The following is a 14,696-nucleotide window of genomic DNA, read 5'->3' on the forward strand; positions in this document are numbered from 1 at the left end:
GGACGCTCCTGGGCGGCCCCCTGGGGGCTGTGGCCAGGTGCCGCGGGCCCACTTCCACCTGGGGCCCGGGGCAGAGGCCAGCGGCTCTCCGGGCAGGCGCCAAGGGGCTCCAGTCTATGCGGGGAGGCAGGCGGGCCCGGGCGAGACCCCTGTCGGCCTGCCCGCTGGGTGGGGGCCGGGCCTGGGGCCCAGCACACACGCCGTGCCTCCCTGCCCGCAGCACCTGCTCTGGAGGCCGGTGGACCTGCTGGGAGGCGCCGTGTCCGGGCACCTGCTCGGTGCTGGGCGGCGCCCACGTCGCCACGTTCGATGAGAAGCGGTACACGGTGCACGGGGACTGCCACTACGTGCTGGCCAAGGTGCGGGCCCGGCCCCCCAACGGGCGGCTCTGCCGCTGCCTGTGGGGCCACCATGCGGCTCCCGATGCCGAGACCTCCAGGAAAGCACCGGGGCTCTGGGCGGGCGGAGCGGGGAGGGAGGCGGGCTGGGGGCCGACGAGCTCTGCGTGGGGGCCTGTGCTTCCAGCCTTGTGACAGCAGCGCCTTCACCGTGCTGACGGAGCTGCGCAGGTGTGGGCTGACCGACAGTGAGACCTGCCTGAAGAGCCTGACGCTGAGCCTGGGCGGGGGGCACACGGTGAGTGTGGCGGGGTGTCCCTCCTGGCAAACGACCTCTGCCCGAGCCGCGACCCTACAGAGCCAGCGGCCTGCGGACACCCCCACTGCGTCCCCACCTGCATCTCTTGTGGGTCTTCTGAGGAATGGTCCCCAGAGAGACCAGCTCAGAGGTGGGCTCTGGGGGCCCCTCACCTGTCCAGAGCAGCCCAGGAAGCTTCTCTGCTGAAATCGACTTAAAAAAAAAAAAAAAAGTACATTTAAAAAAAGTTTGGCTTCCCCAGGCCTTGACTGCAGCCTGTGGGATCTTCTCGTGACAGGCGGGTGCCTCGCTGAGACACACAGGCTCCCTAGCTGCGGCGTGCGGGCTCTGGAGCCAGTACAGTAGTTGTGACTCGCAAGCTTACTTGCCTCGCAGCATTGGGGTCTTAGTTTCCTGACCAAGGATCAAAACCACGTCACCTTCTCTACAAGGTAGATTCCTAACCACTGGATGACCAGGGAAGTCCTTGAAGTCGACTTTTTTACTTTAGTAAATCTCTTTGCTTTTCGTGTCACTTCAGCTCAGCCGCTCAGTCGTGTCCGACTCTTTTTGACCCATGGACTGCAGCATGCCAGGCCTCCCTGTCCATCACCAACTCCCAGAGCTTGCTCAAACTCATGTCCATCGAGTCAGTGATGCCATCCAACCATCTCATCCTCTGTCAACCCCTTCTCCTCCCACCTTCAATCTTTCCCAGAATCAGAGTCTTTTCCAATGAGTCAGTTCTTCGAATCAGGTGGCCGAAGTGTTGGAGTTTTAGCTTCAGCCCCAGTCCTTCCAATGAATATTCAGGACTGGTTTCCTTTAGGATGGACCGGTTGGATCTCCTTGCAGTCCAAGGGACTCTCAAGAGTCTTCTCCAACACCACAGCTCAAAAGCATCAATTCTTCAGTGCTCAGCTTCCTTTACGGTCAAAATTTCACATCCATACACGACTACTGGAAAAACCATAGCTTTGACTAGATGGACTATATGGACTTTGTTGGCAAAGTAATGTCTCTACTTTTAATATGCTGTGTAGGTTGGTCATAGCTTTTCTTCCAAGGAGCAAGCATCTTTTAATTTGGCCTCAGTCACCATCTGCAGTGATTTTGGAGCCCCCAAAAATAAAGTCTCTCACTGTTTCCATTGTTTCCCCGTCTATTTGTCATGAAGTGATGGGACCGGATGCCATGATCTTAGTTTTCTGAATGTTGAGTTTTAAACCAACTTTTTCACTCTCCTCTTTCACCTTCATCAAGAGGCTCTTTAGTTCCTTTACGCTTTCTACCATAAGGGTGGTGTCATCTGAATATCTGAGGCCATTGATATTTCTCTCTGCAATCTTGATTCCAGCTTGTGCTTCATCCAGTCCAGCATTTCACATGATGTATTCTGCATATAAGTTAAATAAGCAGGGTGACAATACACAGCCTTGATGTACTCCTTTCCCATTTGGAACCAGTCTGTTTTTCCATGTCTGGTTCTAACTGTTGCTTCTTGACCTGCATACAGATTTCTCAAGAGGCAGGTAAGGTGGTTTGGTATTCCCACCTCTTGAAGAATTTTCCAGTTTGTTGTGATCCACACAGTAAAAGGCTTTAGCGTAGTCAATAAAGCAGAAGTAGATGTTTTACTGGAATTCTCTTGCTTTTTCTATGATCCAACTGGTGTTGGCAATTTGATATCTGGTTCCTCTGGCTTTTCTAAATCCAGCTTGAACATCTGGAAGTTCTTGGTTCATGGACTACTGAAGCCTCACTTGGAGAATTCTGAGCATTGCTTTGCTAGCGTGTGAGATGAGTGCAATTGTGCAGTAGTTTGAATATTCTTTGGCATTGCCTTTCTTTGGAACTGGAATTAAAACTGACATTTTCCAGTCCTGTGGCCACTGCTGAGTTTTCCAATTTGCTGGCATATTGAGTGCAGCACTTTCACAGCATCATCTTTCAGGATTTGAAATAGCTCAGCTGGAATTCCATCACCTCCACTAGCTTTGTTCGTAGTGATGCTTCCTAAGGCCCACTTGACTTCACATTCCAGGATATCTGGCTCTAGGTGAGTGATCACACCTTCGTGGTTATCTGGGTCATTAAGATCCTTTTTGTACAGTTCTTCTGTGTATTCTTGCCACCTCTTCTTAATATCTTCTGCTTCTGTTAGGTCCATACCATTTCTGTCTTTTATTGTGCCCATCTTTGCATGAAATGTTCCCTTGGTATCTAATTTTCTTGAAGAGAAAATGGGAAAATGGGAAAGATCTCTAGTCTTTCCCATTCTATTGTTTCCCTCTATTTCTTTGCATTGATTGCTGAGGAAGGCTTTCTTATCTCTCCTTGCTATTCTTTGGAACTCTGCATTCAGATGGGTATTTCTTTCTTCTCCTTTGCCTTTCGCTTCTCTTCTTTTCTCAGCTATTTGTAAGGCCTCCTCAGACAACCATTTTGCCTTTTTGCATTTCTTTTTCTTGGGGATGGTCTTGATCACTGTCTCCTGTACAGTGTCATGAACCTCTGTCCGTAGTTCATCAGGCACTCTGTCTATCAGATCTAATCCCTTGAATCTATTTGTCACTTCCACTGTATGATCATAAGGGATTTGATTTAGGTCATACCTGAATGGCCTAGTGGCTTTCCCTACTTTCTTCAATTTCAGTCTGAATTTGGCAATAAGGAGTTCATGATCTGAGCCACAGTCAGCCCAGGTCTTGTTTTTGCTGACTGTATAGAGCTTCTCCATCTTCGGCTTCAAAGAATATAATCAATCCGATTTTGGTGCTGACCATCTGGTGATGTCCATGGGTAGAGTCATCTCTTGTGCTGTTGGAAGTGGGTATTTGCTATGACTGGTGTGTTCTCTTGATAAAACTGTTAGCCTTTGCCCTGCTTCATTTTGTACTGCAAGGCCAAACAAAGGCAGTGGGGTCTCTGTGGGGTCCCGGGGTCCTGGTGCTCACAAGATTTTGTTTGAGCCCCCTGAGCATCTCTGGCAGGTATGGGGTTTGATTGTAAATGCGATTTCGCCGCTCCTACTGTCTTGTTGGGGCCTCTCCCTTGCCCTTGGACGTGGGGTATCTTTTTTTGGTGGGATCCAACATTCTCCTGTCGATGGCTGTTCAGCGGTTAGTTGCAGTTCTGGAGTTCTCACAGGAGAAGATGAGCGCACGTCCTTCTACTCTGCCGTCTTGACCAGCTTTTCATGTCACCAAAAAAAAGAAAGAAAAAAATTCCTGTCCTCGTGGAAAGCTTAGCAAAGCAGGCTGAGCCTGAGATCGGGGGTGGGGTGGTGGTCATCAGCCCTTCTCTGCCCTGCGGGGACTGTCACGACCCCTGCCGTGTGCTTTTCCAGGTCTTCGTGGTCAAGGCTAGTGGGGAGGTGTTTGTGAACCAGATCTACACCCAGCTGCCCATCTCAGCAGGTGAGTGTGCCCGCCCCGCCCCGCTTCTGACAGTCCCGCCTCTTGCAGCCACTGAGACACGGTCCCCTGTGTCCACAGCCAACGTCACGCTCTTCAGACCCTCCACCTTCTTCATCATCGTGCAGACCCAGCTGGGCCTGCAGCTGGACATCCAGCTGGTGCCCATCATGCAGCTCTTCGTGCGGGTGGAGCCCCAGCTCCGAGGGCAGACCTGCGGTAAGAGGGTCACCACCTGGCAGCCAAGCCCACCCTCTGTGGCTGGGCCCGCGGGGGCCTCACACTGCCCTCTGCCCCAGGCCTCTGCGGGAACTTCAACCGGAACCAGGCTGATGACTTCCGGACCGTCGGCGGCGTGGTGGAGGGCTCGGCCGCCGCCTTTGCCAACACCTGGAAGACCCAGGCCGCCTGCCCCGATGTCAAGAACAGCTTCGAGGACCCCTGCTCCCTCAGCGTGGAGAGCGGTGTGTGTCCAGCAGCCCTGGGGCCTGCTCGCGCCCAGCACTGCACCAGACAGAGGAACTCGGGGTGAAAGAAAGCCGCTCACCTCGAGGGGGCTCCCGCTGGGCGTGGCTGTCCAGCCTCACTGACCAGCCCCCCTCCGTCCACAGAGAAGTACGCTCAGCACTGGTGCTCCCGGCTGACAGACCCCCGCGGCCCCTTCGCCCAGTGCCACCCCACCGTGGACCCCAGTGCCTACTACTCGGTAATGCCACCTCCTGGCTCTGCCCTTGGGCCTGGGCCACCCTCAGCACCCCAAGGGCTGGGGCAACAGCTGCTGGGCCTGGCTGGCCTCTCTGGTTCTGTCTCCTCCCCCACTCACTCACTCACTCATTCATTCACCCTTTCAGTCATTCGTTCACTCACTCATTCACTCATTCACTCACTCATTCAGTCATTCACAAACTCACTCATTCATTCACTCATTCAGTCATTCGCTCACTCACTCATTCATTCACCCTTTCAGTCACTCATTCAGTCATTCACAAACTCACTCACTCATTCACCCACTCATTCACAAACTCACTCATTCATTCACTCATTCAGTCATTCGCTCACTCACTCATTCATTCACCCTTTCAGTCACTCATTCAGTCATTCACAAACTCACTCACTCATTCACCCACTCATTCACAAACTCACTCATTCATTCACTCATTCAGTCATTCGCTCACTCACTCATTCATTCACCCTTTCAGTCACTCATTCAGTCATTCGCAAACTCACTCACTCATTCACCCACTCATTCGCTCACTCACTCATTCATTCACCCTTTCAGTCACTCATTCAGTCATTCACAAACTCACTCACTCATTCACCCACTCATTCACAAACTCACTCATTCATTCACTCATTCAGTCATTCACAAACTCACTCATTCGCTCATTCATTACTCAGTCGCTCATTCACTCACCTACCCATTGTGAGATTCCAAGTCCATCATGTCCTCCTGCCCTACGCCCAGGCAGTGGGGCAGGGGGTGCTACAAGCAGTGAGTGAGTACCCACTGGCCCTGGGGTCAGTGAGAAACTGGTGTCTGGGACTGACCACCCAGGGCTGGACCGCTGGGTCACAGAGATGAGGGACCGTGATCCTTCCGGCACCTCCCCACCAGTCCAAGGACGTGACTGCAAGATGGTCTGTGCACATCCTGCTGAGGGAGGGGGAGCCCCCGCGAGCCTGGGGAGGGGCCCTGGGGAGGCGGGGGCTCCGGCCGCGGCGTGAGGAGTGACCGCCCTGTATGACCTGGGGTCCCTGACGTCCCGGTGCGCCCCCCAGAACTGCATGTTCGACACGTGCAACTGTGAGAAGAGCGAGGACTGCATGTGTGCGGCCCTGTCCTCCTACGTCCGGGCCTGCGCCGCCCGGGGCGTGCTGCTCAGCGGCTGGCGGGACGGCGTGTGCAGTGAGTGTCCTGGGGTAGACGCGCCACAGACCGGCCCCCAGCCGGGCGCAGGAGTCGAGGAGCATCGCGCCCATGGCCCCGGGACCCTGTCGGGGGGCTGTGGGGGCCGGGGGTGCCCGCCAGCTCCGGCCTGAGTGCTGCTCCCCCCGCATCCACAGCAAAGCCCATGGCCACCTGCCCCGAGTCGCTCACCTACCGCTACAACATCAGCACGTGCCAGCCCACCTGCCGGGCCCGGGGTGACGAGGACATCACCTGCAGCATCAGCTTCGTCCCCGTGGACGGCTGCACCTGCCCCAACGGCACTTTCCTGGCCGACACAGGCGTGTGTGTGCCGGCCGCCAGCTGCCCCTGCTACTTCCAGGGCTCCGTGGTCCCCAACGGGGAGTCGCTGCACGAGCGGGGAAGCGTCTGGTATGACCCCTGCTGAGTGGGTGGGGCGGGGTGGCTGGGGGCTCTCTGACCGCGCTCTCCCGGCAGCTCCTGCACCCAGGGCACACTGACCTGCATCGGAGGCCACACCCCAGATCCAGGTGAGCTGGGAGTAGGGGGGTGAGGTTGTCTCTGCACGAAGCTTCTCAAGTGCCTGCGGGATGACACGCCCACAAGGCAGTGAGCTTGGCGGCGGCGGCAGGCTCCCCTGAGCGGCCCCCTCCCCCCCCAGTCTGTGTCCCCCCCATGGTCTACTTCGACTGTCACAACGCCACGCCCGGGGCCAGCGGGGCTGGCTGCCAGAAGAGCTGCCACACCCTGGACATGGACTGTGTAAGTGTCCTCAGCAGCCCCCCAAGGACCCCACCTGCTCATCCCATGGGGGCCCTGGTGGAGCAGCCCACTCAGGCTGGCCCCAGGGTCCCCTGCCCTCAGGCTGCCAGCCCGCTGTCCCTGGGGCCCCTCTGCAGGCCCGGGTCATCCACTCAGCGGGGTCTGTCCCCCTACCACAGTACAGCAGCAAGTGCGAGCCCGGCTGTGTGTGCCCCGACGGGCTGGTGGCCAGCGGTGATGGCGGCTGCGTCCCCGCGTCCGACTGCCCCTGTGTGCACAATGAGGCCAGCTACCAGCCAGGCCAGACCATCCGCGTGGGCTGCAACACCTGGTAGGGGGCAGGGGGGCGCTCCTGCAGCGGGAGGGAGGCACGGCCCGGCCAGCGGTGGGGGCAGGCAGCGGGGGCCTCGAGGAGGGAGGCGTGGGCCTGACGGGCACTGTCCTCAGCACCTGTCGGAGTCGGACGTGGCAATGCACCGACCAGCCCTGCCTGGCCACCTGCGCGGTGTACGGGGACGGCCACTACATCACATTCGACGGGCGGCGCTACAGCTTCAGCGGGGACTGCGAGTACACGCTGCTGCAGGTACACAGCCACCGAGCCCCCTGGCCCCCAGGCCCGCTTGCTGCCCCGGTGCCCACTCACCCCAGTGGGCCGCTTCTCTGCCCACAGGACCACTGCGGCGGGAACGGCAGCGCCAAGGACAGCCTCCGCGTCGTCACCGAGAACGTGCCCTGCGGCAGCACGGGGGCCACCTGCTCCAAGGCCATCAAGATCTTCCTGGGAGTGAGCAGGGGAGGGGGTCGGGGCAGGGAGCCCCCCAGGAAGGCCCTGCTCCCATGAAGAGGCCAGGACAGGGGTGGCCGAGCCGTGGACCCACCCGGGCAGTGGCCAGGGTCCTCAGGCAGACCCTCCCTGTCCCAGCAGAGCTACGAGCTGAAGCTGACTGAGAGGAGACTAGAGGTGATCGAGACAGGCCCGCGGCCGCCCTACGCCATCCGCCAGATGGGCATCTACCTGGTGGTGGACACGGAAGTTGGCCTCGTGCTGCTGTGGGACAAGGGTACCAGCATCTTCCTGAGACTCAGCCCCGAGTTCAAGGTGAGGCCTCGCCCCAGACCAGGGGAGGTTGGTGATGGAGGTGCAGGCAGGGGAGAGACAGAGACCCCGAAACAGACAGAGGGAGACAAGCAGAGGGACCCAGGGGGAGAGAGAGAGAGAGAGATGAGAGGCACAGGGAGAAAGAGAGACAGACAGACAGACACAGAGAGACACAGAGAGACAGAGAGACACAGAGAGACACGAGAGGCAGAGAGACAGAGACACAGAGAGACAGAGACACAGAGAGACACAGAGATGCAGAGAGGCAGAGAGACAGAGACAGAGACACAGAGACACAGAGAGACACGAGAGGTGGAGAGACAGAGACAGAGAGACAGAGACAGAGAGACACAGAGAGACAGAGACAGAGACGAGAGACAGAGACACAGAGACACAGAGAGACACAGAGACACAGAGAGGCAGAGAGACAGAGACAGAGGGACAGAGACACAGAGACACGAGAGGCAGAGAGACAGAGACAGAGACAGAGACACACGAGAGGCAGAGAGACAGAGACACAGAGACAGAGACACAGAGACAGAGACACAGAGACAGAGACACAGAGAGACGCAGAGACACAGAGACACAGAGAGGCGGAAAGACAGAGACAGAGAGAGGAGCTGACAGAGGAGACCCTCGGCCATGCCCGGGTCCTGCAGCTGCTGGAAGAAGGACCGCAGACAGGGGACCCTCCTTCCCAAGGCTGGACGCTAAGTCGGTCAAGGTGCCCCAGGGCTACGGGCCTCCCGAGGCTCGAGGCCTCCCTGCCTCCTCCAGTCTCCATGGCCCCAGGTGCCCCTTCACCCCAGATTCTGCCCCTGCCACGTCCCTGCACTGTCTTTGTTCCATGGACCCTTGTTCCATAAGGACTCCAGCCGCCATATCAGCCACCTCAGCCCAGGGAGCCCTCATCCTAACTTGATCATGCCTGCAGAGACCTTACTCCCACTCTGGGCTGTGTGTGGGGGTCCGGGATGAGGACCCGATCCTGTCTTTGGGGGCACCTTGTAGCTGCTATGTCAAGTCTCCTGTACCCTCTGCTCCAGGAGATGCCAGTGCCCAGTGGGCTGCACCCAGGTCTGCCCTCATGCTCGCTGGAGCCCCTCCAGGGGCTGTCCTGGGGGAGGTGCAGGCCCGGGGCAGCGAGTGGGGCCGCAGGGCCCCTCCTGTGCCTGCCCAGAGCTGCTGCCATCTCTGTGTCCGTCTGTCTGCAGGGGAGGGTCTGCGGGCTGTGCGGGAACTTTGACGACAACGCCCTCAACGACTTCACCACGCGGAGCCAGTCCGTGGTGGGTGACGTGCTGGAGTTTGGCAACAGCTGGAAGTTCTCCCCGTCGTGTCCGGACGCCCTGGCCCCCAGGGACCCCTGCATGGCCAACCCCTACCGCAAGTCCTGGGCCCAGAAGCAGTGCAGCATCATCAACAGCGCCACCTTCAGCGCCTGCCACGCCCATGTACGCGGGGCTCCTCTGGGCACCTGGGGAGGGAGGGACGGAAGTGGGTCCAGGCTCCCCACCACCCTTTGGGGCTAGCGGTGTCCACGCAGGACCCCGTGCTCCAGGGGAAACTGGCCCAGGCAGACACCAAGCCATGTGGGTGCCCGGGAGCCCCCAGCATCTGAAGCCTCTCTCTCTCACAGGTGGAGCCGGCCAGGTACTACGAGGCCTGCGTGAGCGACGCCTGCGCCTGTGACTCGGGAGGTGACTGCGAGTGCTTCTGCACGGCCGTGGCCGCCTACGCCCAGGCCTGCCATGACGCGGGCATGTGCGTGTCCTGGCGGACCCCGGACATCTGCCGTGAGTGCTCTGGGACCTGCCTCCCTGGGCGGCGCAGGGGCGCAGGGGGTCACGAGAGCGGGGCTGAGAGTGGGAAGGGAGGAGGGAATCAGCAGAGCCCCCTTCCCCTCCCAGGGCCTGGGCGGGCATCCCCAAGAAGCTGGCTGCCTGCCCCCTCTTGCTCACGGGCCTCGTAGGCCCACAGCCTCCAAGGCCACATCCGGGAGGCACAGAGGAGAGACATGGCTTTAGAGCAGCTCTCAGGACTTGGTCAAGGATCGGGGTGTGGGGGTGGCCCCAGCCTGTCCTTCCAGGGGCAGCCCTCTGCCTGGGCCCCCAGGCTGAACGCCTGGCCCTGAGCTGACCCCTTGCCCGCAGCCCTTTTCTGCGACTACTACAACCCCCAGGGCCAGTGTGAGTGGCACTACCAGCCCTGCGGGGCACCCTGCCTGAAGACCTGCCGGAACCCCGGCGGCCAGTGCTGGCATGACACCCATGGCTTGGAAGGTGGGGGCCCTCCTGGTCTGGGGCGGGTGGGGGGGGCATGCTGGGGACACTGGGTCAGGGCTGGGGTCTGTCCTGGTGATCCTGGGACCATTGACCGGGCTGGACTCCCCCAGGCCCGTCAAGGTGCCTCTGTGGCCATAGCCTCGAGCTCCCGCTGCCTGGGGGATGACGTCCAGAACTGGGGCCTGAACCGGGAACAAGGCAGTGAGTGATCGGCCCGGCTGGGACTCATGTCTCTCTGGTCCACAGGCTGCTACCCCAGGTGCCCCCCAGAGGCCCCTATCTTTGACGAGGACCAGATGCAATGTGTGGCTTCATGCCCAACCCCGTCTCCACCACCACCCTGCCACGCTGGAGGCCAGTCCTACTGGCCAGGCTCCGAGGTGCCCTCGGACAGGAACTGCTACTCCTGGTGAGTCTGGCTGGAGCTGCGAGGACCTGGAGCACGTGGCGGATTCGCCCAGCCATCTCCCATCAGGGTCTCCTTCCTTCAGGGCCAGAGGGGCACCTCGTTCTGGGTCTCCCGTGGGGGCCCATAGGGAGCCTCCTCACTGCTGGACGAGGGTGGGGGGCCTGGGGGTGAAGGAAGGGGGCAGAAGGGAACCTGGGCCGTGACACCACCCGAGGAGCCCTCGGAAGAGGCCCTGGGGAGGAAGTGGCCTCCGGAAGGTCCGCGAGTGCAGAGGCTGTGCTGGAACCGCCTCCTCTGCTCATTGGCTGAAAGGCTCCCTGGGAGGGCGTGGCCTCCGGGCTGAGGCCTGGCCGCAGGGACCCAGCGGGGTGGCTCCTGCCTGCCCGCCCCCGGCACAGGCCAGGGGACGCCTGGCACCCCGAGACTCACCTTTCTTCTGTCACCAGTGTCTGCACCGAGGGCGGCGTGCAGTGCGCCTACGATGCGAATGGTGAGCAGTGGATGGCCCTCCTCGTGCCCAGGGCCTGGGGGTCCTGCCCACGTCCCTGCCCCATAACATGGGCACTCTGCTCCCCACAGCCTGCGTCTGCACCTACGGGGGCAGGCACTTCCATCCTGGGGACGTCATCTACCACACGACGGACGGCTTGGGGGACTGCATCTCGGCCCGCTGTGGGGCCAACGGCACCATTGAGAGAGGGGTCTACAGCTGCAGCCCCACCACACCCACCCCCCAGACCACCTTCTCCTTCTCTACATCCCTGCCTGGTAAGGCAGACGCGCTGGGTACCGCGTGGGGCTGCTCCCCACCCCAGCCCTAGGTCAGGAAGGAGCCAGGACCCAGCAGAACACGCGTCCCTGGGCCAGCCACCCTGCAGCCAGGAAGGGCCAGCCTCCTCGAGGCCCCCTGGCAGGACTGATGCCACTGTCCTGCTTTCAGGGCTGAGGCTCCAAGCGAGGGACGGGCGCTGTAAGCGGCGGTGTCTCAGGCCGATCCCCAGGAAGAGGACCACAGGAAGCCCAGCTTGAGCACCCCTGCCCAGACCCGCTGCCCTCGAGGCCCCTCTGAGTCCTCACTCTTCCAGGGGCTCCTCAGGGTCTTATTAGAGCTCCTCCAAAGGGTGACGAGTGCCTGGAACTCTGGCCTTAGGTTCCAGGGAGCAGGCTTCCTTACACAAGCTCGACTCACCTCTTGACTCAGGAGCGGTGAGCTCCACACCTGCCAGGTGTGGGCGCCCTGCCTCCCAAGCTCCTGCCGGGGCAGAGACAGGCGTGGTGAAACGCCCCGGCAGCTGATGCTAACAGAGGGATGGGGCAGGGTGGCCTCCAGGGCCGTGGGGAGCCCCGGCCCCTGACGCCCATCCTTTCTCTCCCGCCCTCAGGCGTGAGCTCGACGCTTCCACCCGGCATGCACCCCAGCCCTTCCGAGAGCCCGAGAACGGCCCCGGCCTCCACCCCAGGCACAGCCTCTACCTCGCCCTCGCCCAAGCCCCGCTGCGGGGAGGACTGCCGCTGGTCACCGTGGCTGGACGTCAGCCGTCCAGGACAGGGCATAGACAGCGGAGACTTTGACACGCTGGAGAACCTCCGTGACCACGGCTACCAGATCTGTCCAGCACCGAGGGCAGTGGAGTGCCAGGCCGAGGGTGCCCCTGGGGTGCCGCTTGCCGCCCTGGGGCAGCACGTGGAGTGTAGCCCAACAGTGGGGCTGATCTGCTACAACAGGGACCAGGCCTCCGGGCGCTGTGACAACTACCAGATCAGGGTCCTGTGCTGTCTCCCCCGGGCCTGCCCCCCGAGCGGAACAGAGACCAGCTCTCCAACAACCTTCCGCACGATGGAAACGGGGCCCACGTCAGGAACCAGCAGGGGCACATGGGTGCCAACAGGAAGCACAGCCTCCTCAACCCTGCTCACTACGACTGGTCAAAGCACTGTCTCTATGACTAGCAAAACACCTGTCCCAGGCACCTCAACACCTGTCCCAGGAACCTCTACACCTGTCCCAGGAACCTCAACACCCATCCCAGGAACCTCAACACCCGTCCCAGGCACCTCTAGACCTGTCCCAGGAACCACTACACCTGTCCCAGGAACCTCAACACCCATCCCAGGAACCTCAACACCCGTCCCAGGCACCTCTACACCCGTCCCAGGCACCTCATCACCTGTCCCAGGAACCACTACGCCTGTCCCAGGAACCTCAACACCCGTCCCAGGCACCTCTACACCCATCCCAGGAACCTCACCACCCGTCCCAGGAACCTCTATACCCGTCCCAGGAACCTCAACACCTGCCCCAGGAACCTCACCACCTGTCCCAGGAACCTCACCACCTGTCCCAGGAACCTTACCACCCATCCCAGGAACCACTACACTTGTCCCAGGAACCTCAACACCCTTCCCAGGAACCTCTACACCTGTCCCAGGAACCACTACACCCGTCCCAGGCACCTCTACACCCGTCCCAGGAACCTCACCACCCGTCCCAGGAACCTCACCACCCGTCCCAGGAACTTCTACATCTGTCCCAGGCACCTCTACACCTGTCCCAGGAACCTCACCACCCGTCCCAGGAACCTCAGCACCTGTCCCAGGAACCTCACCACCTGTCCCAGGAACCTCACCACCCGTCCCAGGAACCTCACCACCCGTCCCAGGAACTTCTACATCTGTCCCAGGCACCTCTACACCTGTCCCAGGAACCTCACCACCTGTCCCAGGAACCTCAGCACCTGTCCCAGGAACCTCACCACCTGTCCCAGGAACCTCACCACCCGTCCCAGGAACCTCTACATCCGTCCCAGGCACCTCTACACCTGTCCCAGGAACCTCTACACCTGTCCCAGGAACCTCTGCACCTGTCCCAGGAACCTCACCACCTGTCCCAGGAACCTCAGCACCTGTCCCAGGCACCTCTACACCCGTCCCAGGAACCTCACCACCTGTCCCAGGCACCTCATCACCTGTCCCAGGCACCTCACCACCTGTCCCAGGCACCTCACCACCTGTACCAGGCACCTCTACACCTGTCCCAGGAACCTCACCACCTGTCCCAGGAACCTCACCACCTGTCCCAGGCACCTCTACACCTGTCCCAGGCACCTCACCACCTGTACCAGGCACCTCTACACCTGTCCCAGGAACCTCACCACCTGTCCCAGGAACCTCACCACCTGTCCCAGGAACCTCACCACCTGTCCCAGGCACCTCTACAACCGTCCCAGGAACCTCACCACCTGTCCCAGGCACCTCATCACCTGTCCCAGGCACCTCACCACCTGTCCCAGGCACCTCACCACCTGTACCAGGCACCTCTACGCCTGTCCCTGGAACCTCACCACCTGTCCCAGGAACCTCACCACCTGTCCCAGGCACCTCTACACCTGTCCCAGGCACCTCATCACCTGTCCCAGGCACCTCACCACCTGTCCCAGGCACCTCTACACCTGTCCCAGGCACCTCACCACCTGTCCCAGGCACCTCACCACCTGTCCCAGGCACCTCTACACCTGTCCCAGGCACCTCTACACCTGTCCCAGGCACCTCTACACCTGTCCCAGGAACCTCTACACCTGTCCCAGGAACCTCACCACCTGTCCCAGGAACCTCACCACCTGTCCCAGGCACCTCTACACCTGTCCCAGGCACCTCTTCACCTGTCCCAGGCACCTCACCACCTGTCCCAGGCACCTCACCACCTGTACCAGGCACCTCTACACCTGTCCCAGGAACCTCACCACCTGTCCCAGGAACCTCACCACCTGTCCCAGGAACCTCACCACCTGTCCCAGGCACCTCTACAACCGTCCCAGGAACCTCACCACCTGTCCCAGGCACCTCATCACCTGTCCCAGGAACCTCTACACCTGTCCCAGGAACCTCACCACCTGTCCCAGGCACCTCACCACCTGTCCCAGGAACCTCTACACCTGTCCCAGGAACCTCACCACCTGTCCCAGGCACCTCTACACCTGTCCCAGGCACCTCACCACCTGTACCAGGAACCTCTACACCTGTCCCAGGAACCTCACCACCTGTCCCAGGCACCTCTACACCTGTCCCAGGCACCTCACCACCTGTCCCAGGAACCTCTACACCTGTCCCAGGAACCTCACCACCTGTCCCAGGCACCTCACCACCTGGCACAGGTAACTTGACTACTGGGAAAACAATC

At 60.4% G+C, this 14,696-nt stretch overlaps 1 protein-coding gene across 1 annotated transcript in view; it reads left to right on the top strand.

Moving 5' to 3' along the window:
- MUC5AC (mucin 5AC, oligomeric mucus/gel-forming) overlaps nucleotides 1-14,696 on the top strand; it is a 33,500-nt gene that overhangs the window by 4,880 nt on the left and 13,924 nt on the right. Inside the window, 26 exon segments of the mRNA XM_081535340.1 lie at nucleotides 221-359; nucleotides 526-636; nucleotides 3,986-4,055; nucleotides 4,134-4,271; nucleotides 4,352-4,518; nucleotides 4,666-4,758; nucleotides 5,832-5,958; nucleotides 6,117-6,372; nucleotides 6,439-6,491; nucleotides 6,623-6,723; nucleotides 6,903-7,054; nucleotides 7,171-7,309; nucleotides 7,397-7,510; nucleotides 7,652-7,825; nucleotides 9,040-9,279; nucleotides 9,465-9,621; nucleotides 9,979-10,107; nucleotides 10,357-10,519; nucleotides 10,966-11,009; nucleotides 11,099-11,287; nucleotides 11,902-12,373; nucleotides 12,508-13,025; nucleotides 13,201-13,235; nucleotides 13,285-13,340; nucleotides 13,516-14,187; nucleotides 14,440-14,642. Of these exon segments, the coding sequence (XP_081391466.1) occupies nucleotides 221-359; nucleotides 526-636; nucleotides 3,986-4,055; nucleotides 4,134-4,271; nucleotides 4,352-4,518; nucleotides 4,666-4,758; nucleotides 5,832-5,958; nucleotides 6,117-6,372; nucleotides 6,439-6,491; nucleotides 6,623-6,723; nucleotides 6,903-7,054; nucleotides 7,171-7,309; nucleotides 7,397-7,510; nucleotides 7,652-7,825; nucleotides 9,040-9,279; nucleotides 9,465-9,621; nucleotides 9,979-10,107; nucleotides 10,357-10,519; nucleotides 10,966-11,009; nucleotides 11,099-11,287; nucleotides 11,902-12,373; nucleotides 12,508-13,025; nucleotides 13,201-13,235; nucleotides 13,285-13,340; nucleotides 13,516-14,187; nucleotides 14,440-14,642 (4,712 nt within the window).

The sequence above is a fragment of the Giraffa tippelskirchi genome, chromosome 10, assembly GCF_054371585.1.
Source record: "Giraffa tippelskirchi isolate mGirTip1 chromosome 10, T2T-mGirTip1v1.2.pri, whole genome shotgun sequence".
In the NCBI taxonomy this organism is placed as follows: domain Eukaryota; kingdom Metazoa; phylum Chordata; class Mammalia; order Artiodactyla; family Giraffidae; genus Giraffa; species Giraffa tippelskirchi.